This window comes from Dama dama, chromosome 24, assembly GCF_033118175.1.
Source record: "Dama dama isolate Ldn47 chromosome 24, ASM3311817v1, whole genome shotgun sequence".
Lineage (NCBI taxonomy): Eukaryota > Metazoa > Chordata > Mammalia > Artiodactyla > Cervidae > Dama > Dama dama.
The window spans coordinates 31,071,772-31,085,567 of record NC_083704.1 but is presented as its reverse complement, the minus strand read 5'-3'; the positions used below and the strand labels follow the sequence as shown (position 1 = coordinate 31,085,567).

Sequence of the window (13,796 nt, the reverse complement as noted above, 5' to 3'; positions counted from 1 at the left end):
CCTACTTTCAAATGCTTTTACCTCTTCTTATTCTAAAGAAGTTAATTAATGTTTAATTTCTTTTTTCTGCTTGGGTAATGTTGCCAGAAGCAGTGGGAGGTAGGTGATGCTATCAGCAGAAAGAAAACTGAAGTACACTTGAGTTCCCAGGACCCTTGAACCGTACACAGACAAATGTGGCTGAGGGATAGAGGTGGGCCAGTGTGCAGAGGTCAGGGTGGGGTCCAGTGGTGATTAAACAGTGGTCCTGATCTAAACCAGAGGCCGGACCAAGCTCAATTCCCAGGGCCCTATTCGAAAGGAGAGGGCTTAAAGGGTTCTTATGCAGAAAAAGTCTTCTGATTTTTTTTAAATAATAATAATGCTGATTAGAAAGAGATGTGCATGCCCCTTTGGTATAATCAGTGCAATTATGCTTGCAGTCATCCATGTTTGCAGCTCATAGACTGTTGGATAGCTCTCCTAGTTTCCCTTCTGGATTCAATCTCACCTGCTCTCTGACCGGAAAGCGATAGACATCCCTTACCCTCAGCTTTCATTTGCTTCAGCCAGCGGGGGGGAGCCATGGCCGTAGACATGGTCGGTGGAGGGTGTGTTCTCCGGATACTGCCTCCCTGCCAGCTGGCTGTGTCCCTCTGCCATAGTCATCTATGCTCCCAGAGAGGCTTTGTCCACACGGCTCTCCATGATGGAATTCTAGTAACTGCCCACTCCCCACCCCCGACCCTTCACCCCGGATATTCTGCTCATATCTTTTGAGTCTTTGGTTACAAACTCATTGAATTACCTTAAGTTGTGTGAACTGTTTACTTTCTGCTGGGAGCCTGACAAAGACATTTTAGTTTTCTCTCATTACTGTATTTCAGTGGGTACCAGTTAGTTTTCCTTTAGCTTGCTGACAGTCCTTAAAAGTGGTTTGGTGAGAGAAGGAGAGAAAGTGTTAATCACTCAGTCGCATCCAACTCTTTGCGACCCCATAGACTGTATGTAGCCAGCCAGGATGCTCTGTCCATGGAATTCTCCAGGCAAGAATACTGGAGTGGGTTGCCATTCCCTTCTCCAGGGGATCTTCCCAACCCAGGGATCGAACCCACGTCTCCTGCATTGCAGGCAGGTTCTTTAGTGTCTCAAGCCACCAGGGAAGTATCTTAAATGCCTTGACCATGTGTCTAGATGAATCCTTACTAGTAACAGGCATTTGTATCCTTAGCACTCTGGTCACTGGGATTCACAGGGAGATTGCCTCCCATGGGTACAGAACGAGAGGAAAGTATTCAGTCCCTTTTGAGGTAGGCTGGTGGAAAATGAGTAAAGAGGCTGGATCTTTGCTAGTGAAGCCAATGACCACTTTATTTCAAGTGAGATAAATGACCACCATGTTTCAAGTGAAGCAAATGACCACCTAAAAACTCCCCCTAAATGTTAGGTTTTTACCTGTCAGATGATAGATGATAGGTGGTATGAACTTGGTTCAAAAGAAACCTTTTTAGGAGATGTATTTCAGCTACTTCAGGGAACTAAAAGCAGAAAGGTTCAGTCCTTAGTAATCATTCCAGTAAGTGATTCACCAGATAAAATGGTTAAAATTCAGGTAAACTGGAATTTGTCCCAAGTACAATTTTAAATGTCAATGTCAGGATCCATGGGCTTTGCTCTCAAGTATTTTGAGCAATAGCAAGGAGATTGGCATCCCTACCACCTGATACATGCCATCTAAATTTTCTTGTGAAATTTGATATGCCAGTCTTGTAATTAGGCTGCCATCTTCTAGAACTATTAAAGTTTGATAATTTTAAGTAGTGGCTATATGTACTATTTATTGATTAAACAATTGCCAAATGCTTTTGGAGTGAAAATAAAATAATAAATATTTAATGAGATAGGGGGCATCCTCTTACCACTTCTTGGAGTTTATACCCTCGTTTTTCAGGTCAGTCTTTGATTTTAAGAAGCATATCCCCATAACTGACAGTAACAAATGTCAAATCCATGTATAGTTTCTAAAAGACTCTTTTTCCTGTAAAATAGTATTTTAAAGCATATGGTCAACCCTTTTCAATCAGAAGTTACTTTGAAAAGCCTTGCCAGAAGCATCCTTTAAGAGCAACATTCTTTTAGGTCTCAGTTGCAGTCCATCTATCGTAGTTCCATGTGATTCTCAGAAAGAGCAGATTTTAACGTCAGACAAAACAGGTTGCACTGGCTGTTTCAAGAAACTTGAGAAATAGTAGACTTAGTACATGCTGAAGAGAAGCTTAAGTTCTCTGAGTTCAGATATCCTCAAGCCTGTGGAGGAAATAAATTCTTATTTAGGGCTCTACAGTAAATTATCATTTAGGATTCTACAGTGGGAACATAGTCACTGACCACATTTTAAAAAGAAACATGCTGTCTTCTGAAGTGAAAACAATGTTTGTCAGTATAAATTCCCAATAGTTGTTAAATACAGGGATAGTGCATGTTTTTTCCCACTTGGAGAAGAAAACTCACCTAAGGTGCCATTAGACATGACTTTGATTGTCTCCTCTGAAAAACTGTGTCCTTGAATTCACGAGAGAAGTGAAATCAAATTTTAGAAGTCAGGATCATTAGTGATACCAATTTTTTTTTTTCTTTTCTTGTTCCTTTTAAGTTTAAAGTACCAGAAATTTCCATGTACTTTAACACGCTTAAAATTTGTCATTGCCTACTCAGGTTTCTAGTCTCTATCACAACATTTATGAGCTCAATATCTTCTTCCAATATAAATCCCTTTCCTACTCTTCTTTAGAACTCCAGGTATAATATACTGATAATTCATTGTTATAAATGAAAAATCCAAAGCCTACTGTAGAAAAGAAAGCCTAAATTCATGTTCTTATTTTCCTGTACTTATAGGACCTAAGTTTATCATTCTAATATGATAATTACATGCATGATTTAAGTGATAATACACTGTTTACTTAGTCCCAAAACATTTAACTGCAAGGCACTGGGGATGTAAAAGATGAATAAAGTATGGTCACTACTCTGGAAGATCTGTTTAGTCCCATACAAGAGATGAACCAAGCATACAAGTAAGTGTATGAGTCACAGTATAGGGAGGTAATACAGTTGGGAACAGATGTGGATGGACCTGCATTTGAAATAGAACCAGAAGGTCAGGTGAGATTTGGCAGGTCAGAGTGGAGGCAGGGGCAAGGAGGGGAAGCAGGGGATTGCAGCGTGCCTGAGTGAGGAAGTGGGACTGACAAGGCAATGATCTGCCTTCTCCTTACCTTTATTTTTCATTACTAATCAGATGTTCCGGATCCACCAGAAAACCTTCACTTGTCGGACAGACAGAACAGAAGTGTTCGACTGACGTGGGAGGCTGGAGATGACCACAGTAGCAACATCAGCGGTAGGGGAGACGGGCTAGCTGTGCCCTCCAGAGTTAATATTGAAGCCACCGGTGCATGAGTGAATTATCCATAAAACATCCTTTGAAACATTTAATATTATATGTAAACCTCAGCAGAACTTAAACATTCTCAGTCATTTCTAATGTGTTTTTCTGTGTTTCCACTGCCAGAGTATATTGTAGAATTTGAAGGAAACAAAGAGGAGCCTGGAAGGTGGGAAGAGCTGACTCGAGTCCAAGGAAAGGAGACAACAGTCGTGCTGTCTTTGGCTCCATATGTGAGATACCAGTTCAGGGTCATAGCCATGAATGAAGTTGGGAGAAGCCAGCCTAGCCACCCATCAGGCCATCACGAAACACCCCCAGCAGGTATGGATGCTCACACCTCAAGTTTTTAACAAAATATTTTAGTTTGCCGCATCCTTGAGCATCTTTAAAAAAAAAAAGGATTGATGACATGGTGTAGGATTTTAGATTTCCTCCAGTAGAGAACTAACAACATGGAAAATAGTCAAAGGACATCTGTCTTGTAAGTTGTATATAAATATTTGAGGTACATGAACAAGCATTCTGAGCAGTTTCTGATAGCTAAGTATTATGTTAAAATCAGATACCATAAATAAGTTGTAAACTAAAGTTCAATATAAAAGTCAACTTTCTCTTTATTTTTCTCCTCATTTCAACTTTCTGAAGTAAAACTCTTGACATGTTATAGATAGTGCATTCAATTTTTATTGCATGTAATGCCATTTTATGCACTTATGCATTTTTGTATCTCAATAGATATCTAATATCTACCTAAAATGTCAAGATGCTTTAAAAAAATTTCTCAAGAACCAACATGCTGTAGTATATACAGAATTCAAATTCAAAATACAATATTGTAAACATGAGCCTTATACAATGTTATAAACCAGTAAAGCAAAAATATTGATAGTGCTGTAATGATTTGTATTACTGATTAGAAATGATTAACAATGTGGTAATAGCATGGTATTTTTTCCCTCTCTGTCTGAAATAAATATGCTAGGATATAATTCCCTTTGGGGGTTGAGAAAATATAAGCAGAGATAATAACTTAATCAGGTACTTGTATGATTTTAATATAAGTTCATCTTGGCACTAAACTCCATACTTAACCCTTCTTATAAAATAGATTCATCTGAATATATTTCATGGGGACATTACCTGCTGTTTCCTATTTGATGCCCCTAAAACTTATCTTTTGATATTAATATATGACCTTTAATTTTATTCACTTAGAGGCAAACATTCACATCACATTTCTAATAATAATTCTAAAAAAGTAAAGCAGATTTAAAACTAAAATGTATATTTAAATAGTGTGTTTAGAATTTTAAGAGCAGGTTTAAAATGAAGACAGGTAAAGTAAACTTTCTATTCTCCAATGAATAATAATTATATCACTCCATGAACATGATTTTACTCCTTTTATATATATATATATATATATATATATATATATACACATATGTGTGTGTGTGTGTGTGTGTGTGTATATACATATAAATGCTGCTTTATGTGAGGTGAGATGTGTTAACTATTGTGATCATTTCATAATATATATGTATAAATATTATATGTGAAATATATACATTTTAAAATCATTATATAAAAGTGCTGTGAATCTTTTTACAAACTGGGCCAGATATAAACAAATATGATCAAAGTTATGTAAAAATCTGTTGTTTATGGGCAGAGGGATGATATATCTATAGCTCATACAATAGGGAAAAGTAATTTTCATATTTATACTTTTTCAGCTCCAGACAAGAATCCACAAAATATAAGAGTTCAAGCTTCTCAACCCAAGGAAATGATTATCAAATGGGAGGTAAGGATTCTTCATGTGTTATTTATTACCTTTGTGTTCTTTTTACTTTTTTTAGATCCACATGCTAAGTATAATGATAGAATAATATCTTTTATTAATATGTTAATATGTTGTAAAATAGAGTTTAACTATTGTAGATAATTTAAGAAAGTTTTTATAGGCTGATTTCATTATAATCCATCCCCCAAAGTTTATGATTCCTAATATTTTTATTACCAATATTCTTAATCCTCTCCCATTCAAAAAAAAAATACTGATAATCTTTCACTGTCTTTTGGTACATGGCCAATAAAGATTAAGCATATCAAAAGTATGACCCCTAAGGAACAGTCACCACTTACTAAGCACTATTAAGCATTCTGTGAACTCATATCAAATTCTTAGACCAATGTTGTCAAGAGAGCATCATTAATACTGTGTCCTAGATACAGAAACAGGTCCATGGATAGACTGGCCTATTACCATACAATTAGAAATCAACAAAACTAGGATTTCCACATGAATATCTTTGAACTTCAAGCTCTACTCATTTTCTCTTTATATATATATATATAATTTGTTAAGAGTTACTAAAATAGACTTTCCTCTTTGAATTTTGCACAAAAGTTTGTATCTGCTCAGATGACACTAATTTTTTTAATGCCATTTCTAAATTTCTTCTGTAACAGTAGGAAACTTTTCCTCTCCTCTGTTTTGACATGTTTCATGAACAAGTATTTTAACTTACTTGAAAGTAGGTTACCATTTAGTGATTCTGAGTAATAACAGATTTCTGATATTGAAGTCACTGAATTTTACAAGCATTTTTTAATGTATGCTGGAATATATTAATTTATTTCCACAACTCATTCCAGATGTGATTTTTGGAAGAATTTTAGAATGTACAAAGTTTTGATTTCCTTTTTTCTTCATCATTGATTGATCTTATACGATAACATTGCCCATACCTACAAAATATGTAGTCAAAATTTTTATGTAAAACTAACCCTTTATTCCCATTTCAGTGAGAGTAAGCTTTGCAAACTTAAAATTTGAAAAATAATTGGCAATATACCGAAGTTAAATATAGTCAAGAATAGTATTATTTTCTTGAATATATGGCCACAAATAGCTACTACCATATTTAAAATTATGTTAGCATCTTATCCTTTTAGAGTATCTATTGTCTTTTAAGTTCCATAGAAATTTCTATTAGGTAGATGATATAACTGGATTAGATGACAGTAATAGTGTATAATTATCAGGTCACTTCCTCAGAGAAGTGCACCATTTTCCACTAACATTAGTTCATTAATTGTCACGACTCCTCTGGGAGGGCTATAGTAGCTCCATGCTGTCAGCATTACGTTCAGTAAAGAGAAGCTGGGGCTACAGTTTTGTGTTCTTACCCAGATGCAGGCCCTGAGTCAGAGATGAAAAGAGGGCTGGGATCTGCAGTCCTTCCTACTGATCATTCTATTCATGAGTCACTGTGTCCTCCCCCCCAGAGGTACACAAGACTAATTACTAGTGCTCTCTTCTTGGAAGAATGGATTAAACTATGAAAGTGTTTACAGTTTGTCTTTGAAAAGTAAATGACACATAATTTAGTAATTATCTGACCAGAGGAAGGAAATAGAGATTTGAAACTAAGCTGACAATTACCTTCATAATATATTCCATTGTGTTTCGTGTCATTTTGAAATGTCAGAGGCCTAATAACTATAAGCATAACCAGTGAAGTTTAAGAACATTTACTCATCAGTTATTCTTTCGCATGAATTATCTTGTAAACTGGAGTTAAATGCCAGCTATTTCCCCAAGCTGACAAGCACACAGAATAAATTGATTACCAGATCCCCTCCAAAGATTGACTTACAAAATAATTCCTATCTACAAGATAATGATCAGAGAGGAGCAATTTGTCTTAAAAAAAAAAGGAAGAAAACGTTGATCTTTCACAAAAGGATTAAATAGGAACAGACTGATTGTCCCTAATTCTCTTTTGGTTTATGTTTTCTTTTTAGCATTAACTATGAATAAAAGTATTGTCAGGTCCTTGGTTTATATATGGCAGTCAAAAATAGTCTTTATTTTCCTGAATGTATAATCTAGTGGGAGGGACAGACAATAGGCAAATACAGGAGAAATAAAATAATATCATTATGAAACATACAATGGAGAAAAATAATATACCAACTTTTATTTGTAACTTATTAGTGAATGTGCATTTATTCATTGATAGGTGAACCTTATTTTACAGTCAAAATGGATGTCAGTTTTCTTATTTAACTCATGTTCTATTGTATATACATTATGTTTATAAATTTGGCACATCAAATATTAAGGACTCACTTTTTTTAAAAGTGACATTAAATTTTAACTTAATGATAGAACTACTCTTTTTAGTTAACATTATTTTCTAAGATAATGATGAGTTTATACTTTATTCTTAAGTATAAATGTATTTATGTTACATTTGGACTTCAATAAAATAGCAAATATCTAATCTCACAGATTCCAGAAAATGATCAAAACAAACAAAAACCCATTTCATTAATGTTTGGGAAATAGCAACTTCTCAATACCCTGGTTATATGATCACAGCCAAGTAGTTTAAGCCCTCTAAAGGATGTAGGACTTATTATTTCTACTACAATTGTAATCAGAAAACCACCAGCTTTAAAATGAATTTAGGCAGTACAAAAAATCTGTCCAGTTTCTAGATCAGTCAGTATAACCTTGCTTTGTTCATAGATCTCTTTGAAAATACAACAGAAGTACAGTTTTGTTCTAAGAAATTATACATAGAAAATTTTACTAGCAGTTCTATGGGTTTTCAGATCCTTTGAAGGGCATCCACAGACCCCATCTAGAGATGCCTAGACACCGAATTAAGAACCTCTTTTATAGAGATGCCTTTCTTATGAGCAGCTGCATGAGGGGAAGGAATGCTGGTGATCTTCCCCCGCTCCCCACCCCACACCCCTGGCTACTATGGTTTGTTATCTTTGTTTGGGATCTATTTGTGAATTTGTTGAGGTTTTGTTGTCCACTGTCTGAAAGCCAAATACGAGGTATTCCTGCAGTTTCTTTGGGAGTCTAGGCACCAAGGAGGCTGGCGATTTAGGTAAGATTTTTTCTTAACAGTGTTACCTAGGGTGGCACAGTTTGTTTTAAAATTTTTCAGAGAGCTTTATCAAATGCAACAATTTTTCTCAAAGCAAAACATGCGTAAACTGAATAATAGTATTTGTACATACTTATTGTCAGTTGGGACTGAAGGTAATTGTAATTCCAGATTGTAGAATGGAACTAAAAGCTTGTAACCTGACTTATCTGGTCAATGTGAGAGCCTCTGGTAAGTTTATCTATATGAGAGTAGGAAATATCTTGGGGCAAAAGTTTGAAAGCAAAATATAAACAATGGCTGTGAAAATCTCAGAAAGCTTTTGATTTCATATTTTTTCCTCTTACAGAACTTAACTATTAACCCTAGAATAAGCACCAGACTTGAAATTATTTTGCTGATATACTATTCTTCTTTCAATTTTATTCCATCCAATTCCTCTATTAAGTACTGATAAATTAATCTGAGTCAAGAAGTATTGCAAATTCTATAAAAACATTACATATGGTTATTGAACCACTTGCATATACAGGCAAAATTATTAGTTATACAAGTGACCCTTATAAATCTATGGCTAAGATCAAATTTTTATGTATTGTATATAATTCATTTAAATGCATATTCCCATTTTTGTGATATTATGTAGATGGTTTAAATCACATTAATGTTTTTTAATTAAAGTATTTAATTAAAAGCTAGAGCGGAAATAACCAATCTCTTATTCGAGAAATTCCTCCAGTAAATATTTCTATACAGCAAAATAAACTGGAGGATGGGAGCACTTTCTGGTAAAAGAGAAAGAAACAGAATGAACAAGGAGCTGGGAACTATTGTATCCTAAAGAGGAGCTGTATCTTCTGGGTACTAGTGCATGCAAATACATATTATCCAAAAATATTTACTTGCTCTCTGTCTTCTCTTGGAAGGAAGATGGGGGATAATGGATGGAGTCAGATGGAAAGAGTTTTGACTGAAAAGCCATGAAAAAAATCCCATTTATATTAAGGGATCCTGGAGTAGGAAATGGCAACCCACTCTGGTATTCTTGCCTGGAGAACTCCATGGACAGAGGAGCCTGGCGGGCTACAGTCCCTGGGGTTGCAAAGAGCGACCAACACTATACTTAGGGAACTCATAGCCATGGCCTTTTCATTTCTGCCAGTTCTTTAGGAATGAAAAAAATAGAAAATGGAAGAAAGTGTGAAGAAAAGCTAAAACCCTCTATGAAATTTCTTAGTAAGTTCTTTCATATATGAACAGTTAGAATTAACCACAAGGGCATACTCCAGACATCTAAATTGTGGGATTCTTTCTACTTGGGGAGGGGATGGAGAAACTCTAAAGCTTAAATGAACAGAATGACAAAACTTTTCACAAGCATTTCCAAACCAAAGAGGGGGATTAAAGATCTCCCCCAAAATGATCCCTTTATTGCCACATTTTTTGTGCCACTTAGGGTGGCTTCTCTGCCCCCTGACTCAGCATATCTGTGATCAAGCCAACCTTCTGTTTTAGCCTCTGAAAGCCATGGAGCAGAATGGACCCGGACTGGAGTATAGGGTGACCTGGAAGCCGCAGGGAGCCCCGGTGGAGTGGGAGGAAGAGACAGTCACCAACCACACCCTGCGGGTGATGACACCTGCTGTCTACGCGCCATACGATGTCCAGGTCCAAGCCATCAATCACCTGGGCTCTGGCCCTGAGCCACAGTCAGTGATTCTCTATTCTGGAGAAGACTGTAAGTGATGCACCCGACACCCCACCACTTCTGGAATAGCTTTTCTCAAGTAGATTGCACCCTTGTCGAGGAGCATTTTTGAGCAAGTACTGCATGCAAAGAGGTTGTACTTAACAGTGGGAGATGAAAAGAAATTGGACACATGGGTTCTACTTTAGAGCTGACTGCAGGAGAGTTGTCAGGATGGTGGTGAGGAAGAACATTGAAAGGTTTAATTTTATTCAGTTTCCCCCAAATATGCTACTTCCATAATGAACATCAAAGACCTGGAACCATCAGTGCACACAGGTGTCCAATCAGACGTGCCCTTACTTGTCAAGGCCCTCCTAACAGCTGCCTGCTGCCACACCTGGCCTCAAGGCTGGAGCCTTCCTAAGGAAGGTGAGGTGCAGGCCCAGATTTCATATAGAATCACTCACATGCAGAATTTTGAGGTACTAATGACATGATTTTATTATTAGATATTGATACCATAAGAACTGCTGCAAATAAATTTCTGGAAAAAGGAAAGACAGTGCATTGCAAATAACTAGATAGTAGGCATTATTCTCATTGTTCTTACAGTATCCAAAGTAATATTTTGATCCAAGAAGAGAAGAAGGGCAGGAATGTGAAACAACTAGCTCCTTATTTACCTGCCACCTGTGTCCTCACTACTCAGGTGTCCTCACTGGGAATTGATACATTAGCCTTGACTGTGGTGGGTTTGGTTTACTTCTCTGTAGTTAGCTCCCCTGAAGAATGGGGATGATGATAATACCATTTTATGGGACTGTTGTAAGGATTATGTGAGCCAATCCAGGACAGGCTCTCAGAACAGTGTCTGACACATAGAATATGCTCAATTAATGTTATTCATGTTCATCAAACTCCCAAGTCATTTGAGTTATAATATTAGTCTAGTTAACATGTTTCCAAGGCAAGGTGCCCACGGAGGATTTCATTGTCCACTGTTTTCAGTTATATTGCTCACACCATATCCATCAGGACAGGGGTTTTCTGTGTGGTACAGGCCCTCCTCTTTTCTAGAAACCTATTAATATTGGGGCCCTGAAACTCTTCTGTAATGAGAAACTCTCTTCATTCCATTTGAAATTGATTTGAGAAAAGTGCTTTCCTCAGATTAAAAAAAAAAAAAAATGAAGGATCACCTTTAGAAAAGGATCCTAATAATCGTGTTTGGATGATTTGAAAGCTAATCCTTCTTATGTGCCCAACAGATCCTGATACAGCTCCAGTGATCCAAGGGGTGGATGTTGTAAACAGCACATTAGTTAAAGTCACCTGGTCAACAGTTCCAAAGGAAAGAGTACACGGACACCTGAAAGGATATCAGGTTTTTATCATAGCTTTTCTGCTTCTCAATGTCAAATTAATATATTTCCTGCAAATAAGAACTGATTTTGGAAGCTGAAAGAGAAATCTGCTACCACTGGTGATACGCTGTGGTTCAGTCCCTAAGTCGTGTCCACCTCTTCGCTACCCCATGGACTACAGCACGCCAGGCTTCTCTGTCCTTCACATTCGTGTCCATTGAGTCGGTGATATGTTAAAGGGTTCCTATTCTCATTGCAGGTAAACTGGTGGAAGACAAAAAGCCTGTTGGATGGAAGGGCACATCCCAAAGAAGTAAACATTCTGAGATTTTCAGGACAAAGAAACTATGGAATGGTTCCTTCTCTGGATGCCTTTAGCGAATTTCACTTAACAGTCTTAGCCTATAATTCCAAAGGAGCTGGTCCAGAGAGTGAGCCTTTTATATTTCAAACACCAGAAGGAGGTGAGACAGTTTACGATTAATATCTAGTTTATAAACAACAATTTAAAATAACAAATATCCCAATGGTCAAAACATTTCCTTCCTTATTAGAAGTTAAGTTGTACATATGTCATATGAGTTAGCTCTTCAATTTAATAAAAAGAAAAAAAAACTATAATTTTTAAAGAAATTGACTGATTGGAGTATCTATTGTTGGTTTCGTGTTTTCCAGTACCTGAACAACCAACTTTTCTCAAAGTCATCAAAGTTGATAAAGACACTGCCACTTTGTCCTGGGGGCTACCCAAGAAACTGAATGGAAATTTGACTGGATATCTATTGCAGTACCAGATAAGTGAGTACATATTTGAATTAGATTTGCCTATTAATGTTTCCTTTTTTTTTGGTTGAGTATTTGGTTTCCCATGCTGAGGATCTAATTCATGGTTTGTAGGCTGGCATACTTACTAATAGCACAGGGGTTTGTAAACTGGCTTGCAGATCAAATCAAGCCTGCTCCCTGTTCTTACAAGTTTTATTGCAACATGGCCATGCCCACTAACTCATTTGTCTATAGCTGCTTTCTTACTACAGCAGCGGAGCTGAGTAATTGCAAAAGAGATCACATAGCCCATGAAGGCTAACATATTTACAATCTAGTCCTTAACAGAAAGGTTTGCCAATCCTTGTTTTGAGGGGAAAAAAGCAGTAAGTTAATAGACACCAGAAAATATGCATTTTAACATGTATATAGGTATTCCCAGGTGGCTCAGTGACAATGCATGAGACGTAGGAGACACGAGTTTGATCCCTGGGTTGGGTAGATCCCCTGGAGAAGGAAATGGCAACCCACTCTAGTATTATTGCCTGGAGAATCCTATGGACAGAGGAGCCTGGCGGGCTTTAGTCCACAGGATCACAAAGTGTCAGAAACGATTGAGCACGCACACACCCATCTATATAAGATACCTTGAGAATTAGGAAATATGCAAAGAAAAAAGTTAGTAAATGATGTAGTGGATAGAGAATAGATTGGTGGTGGGTGGCCCCAAACTTGGAAGTTGGGGAGGGGTAGGAGAAATGAGTGAATAGTTTGTTTCTACTTTTAGTTTAAGTAAATTAAATGTAAAAACTGTAAACAGAAAAAGAAATGATGTAGTGGAGATTCAGAGCACAGTAACTTCTACCCTACCCTGCCTCTTCTGTCTCTGAGGCATGTTTCCGGTCTCAACTGTGCATGTAGTTGTGTTTGTGGAATCCTCCTCCTGTAGCCCACTGCTACAGTCACGTCATTTGGACCACCTACAGGCTCTCCCCATGTGCTGCTGTGCCATGAAGTTAAAAACAACGTGTTTAGATGAAAGCGGATTATTTCAATCATAGCACCTCCCACCTGTTACAGTCTTCAAATCTAAGTATCAGCTCAACATGGAGATTAGGGGACTGAGCTCATAGGAAAATGTTAAACTTCGAAGGCATGAATTCCTAAACAGCAGAAACATCAGGTCTATGGAAGCCCAGTCTACACTGCTTGCATAGGTCAACTGGATCATAACCCATAACCCTGAACAGCCATCAATCCCTCCAAGGCTTGCAGCAGTTCAGGTCAGGTATCAGCTTGAGCTTCTGTTCTGCTTTGAGGACCAACGATTAAACAGGTACAGGCATAACCCTAATAGAGGCAGTGGTTTGGCATTTTTGAGTATTGGTTAGTTAGCAGGATCAGTAAAAATTAGGTACTCTCCCTTCATTTTTCATGAAAACAGGAAGTCTATGAAGTATGTACCATCACTACTTTATGGATGAGAAGTATATAGGATTCACTTACAAAGAGCCATGCAGTAAAACAAGTGTTACGAAAAGATTGAAACCCAGCTCAGCCATTCCAGATGCTGAGCTCTTGAAAGTGAAAGTTGCTCAGTCATGTTGTCTGATTCTTTGCAACCCCATTGA

General features: G+C 37.2%; 1 protein-coding gene across 1 annotated transcript in view; it reads left to right on the top strand.

Annotated features, from left to right (window-relative positions):
* Positions 1-13,796, top strand: part of CHL1 (cell adhesion molecule L1 like) — a 219,151-nt gene that overhangs the window by 192,288 nt on the left and 13,067 nt on the right. Inside the window, exons 18-24 of the mRNA XM_061128058.1 lie at positions 3,281-3,382; positions 3,554-3,751; positions 5,167-5,237; positions 9,862-10,084; positions 11,305-11,420; positions 11,660-11,864; positions 12,076-12,198. Coding sequence (XP_060984041.1) covers positions 3,281-3,382; positions 3,554-3,751; positions 5,167-5,237; positions 9,862-10,084; positions 11,305-11,420; positions 11,660-11,864; positions 12,076-12,198 — 1,038 coding nt within the window. The remainder of the gene's footprint in view (positions 1-3,280; positions 3,383-3,553; positions 3,752-5,166; positions 5,238-9,861; positions 10,085-11,304; positions 11,421-11,659; positions 11,865-12,075; positions 12,199-13,796) is intronic.